Source organism: Meleagris gallopavo, unplaced genomic scaffold, assembly GCF_000146605.3.
Source record: "Meleagris gallopavo isolate NT-WF06-2002-E0010 breed Aviagen turkey brand Nicholas breeding stock unplaced genomic scaffold, Turkey_5.1 ChrUn_random_7180001912147, whole genome shotgun sequence".
In the NCBI taxonomy this organism is placed as follows: Eukaryota; Metazoa; Chordata; class Aves; order Galliformes; family Phasianidae; genus Meleagris; species Meleagris gallopavo.
The window spans coordinates 1-1,231 of record NW_011175084.1 but is presented as its reverse complement, the minus strand read 5'-3'; the positions used below and the strand labels follow the sequence as shown (position 1 = coordinate 1,231).

Sequence of the window (1,231 nt, the reverse complement as noted above, 5' to 3'; positions counted from 1 at the left end):
TCAGGATACAAGCATGGGCAACAGTCCCAATCCATCTTCTGTTGAAAATAGCTTCAGGGCTGATCGTCCTACAACTCTGTCCCTGGTAAAAAGCTTTGATGTTTGTTCTTTACTCGCACTGCTCTGTTCATTGCAAATCCTACTTTAATGTCTGAAGGAAGGAGACCAAAGAAGATTACGACATCTGTTTGTAAAAATTCCGTGAACTTTGTAACATTAAGAGGCAGTGATTGCATGGGTATAGTTTGATTAAATAGATAGATATTGTGTATGTCTTAGATATATTACAAGGTGTGTATGCCCTACATATTTCTCTTGCTGTCAGATTTCACAGTTCTGCGTACTTACTTAACAGTTGCTGCTTCTCCTGATATTAACTATTTTCAGAGTGTTTCTCGTTACAATCCTTCCACTGTGAGCCAGTTCAGAAAGCTGAACGAGCTGTGTCTCCACATGTGAAGACCAGATTCTGATGCTAGAAATGCCTGCTCTGGACTTGTTCATCTGCCAATCTTTCTTTTGCAGGCATACTTAATCTTTTCAGTTGAACTAAGGCAGGGAATGAAGCTTAAATTCTGGTGGTTGTAAGTGGTCTGCTTATTTTGCTAACTAGATCTCAGCATCTTGATATCAAAGATTACATCTGTTCAGAAAGATTTAAATATGTAATTATTAGTTCAGTTTCTACAGGGGAGTCAGAGGAAATAAGGTTAATTAGACTTGCTATGACTGTTTCCCCATCAGGATTTTAACGAAGACTATTCTGATCTGGATGGAATGTACAGGAGCAGAGACAAGAGATGGAGGAGTCCAGCAGCACAGGCTCACAGACCCCAGAGCTAGAACGTTTCCAAGGTGAGTGGGGTCGTGGAGCTGCAAGAAAATGGGAACAGCTTAGTCCTAGGTTTTGCTTCTGTAATTCCTTCTGATGTAGAAGTGGATCTGTGTTCTCCACAGTCCTGCAGACTAGTTAGGTACAGTCTTCCTCCAAGTTGCAAAAGCTGAATTTCCCTTGTTATATTGCACTTCGTAATCCAGAATTAAATAATGACTTTGTCACCATCAGGCTTGATTTATCACTGACTCCAATTGCATTCACCATCTATTTCATATACCCCTTATCTATTATGCTGTCAGAGATATAGCTTAGCAAATGTTCATGCTTCCTTTCTCTTCCTCTTTTTCTCTCTCTCTCCCTGACCCTTTCCCTTTCTTTTTAATTTTAATTTTA

General features: G+C 39.7%; 1 protein-coding gene across 1 annotated transcript in view; it reads left to right on the top strand.

Annotated features, from left to right (window-relative positions):
- Positions 1–1,218, top strand: part of LOC104916517 (GRAM domain-containing protein 2B-like) — a 1,437-nt gene extending 219 nt beyond the window's left edge. The window contains exons 2-3 of the mRNA XM_010727554.2: positions 5–85; positions 745–1,218. Of these exons, the coding sequence (XP_010725856.1) occupies positions 5–85; positions 745–843 (180 nt within the window). The 3' untranslated portion in view covers positions 844–1,218. The remainder of the gene's footprint in view (positions 1–4; positions 86–744) is intronic.
- The last annotated feature ends 13 nt before the right edge of the window (positions 1,219–1,231 follow it).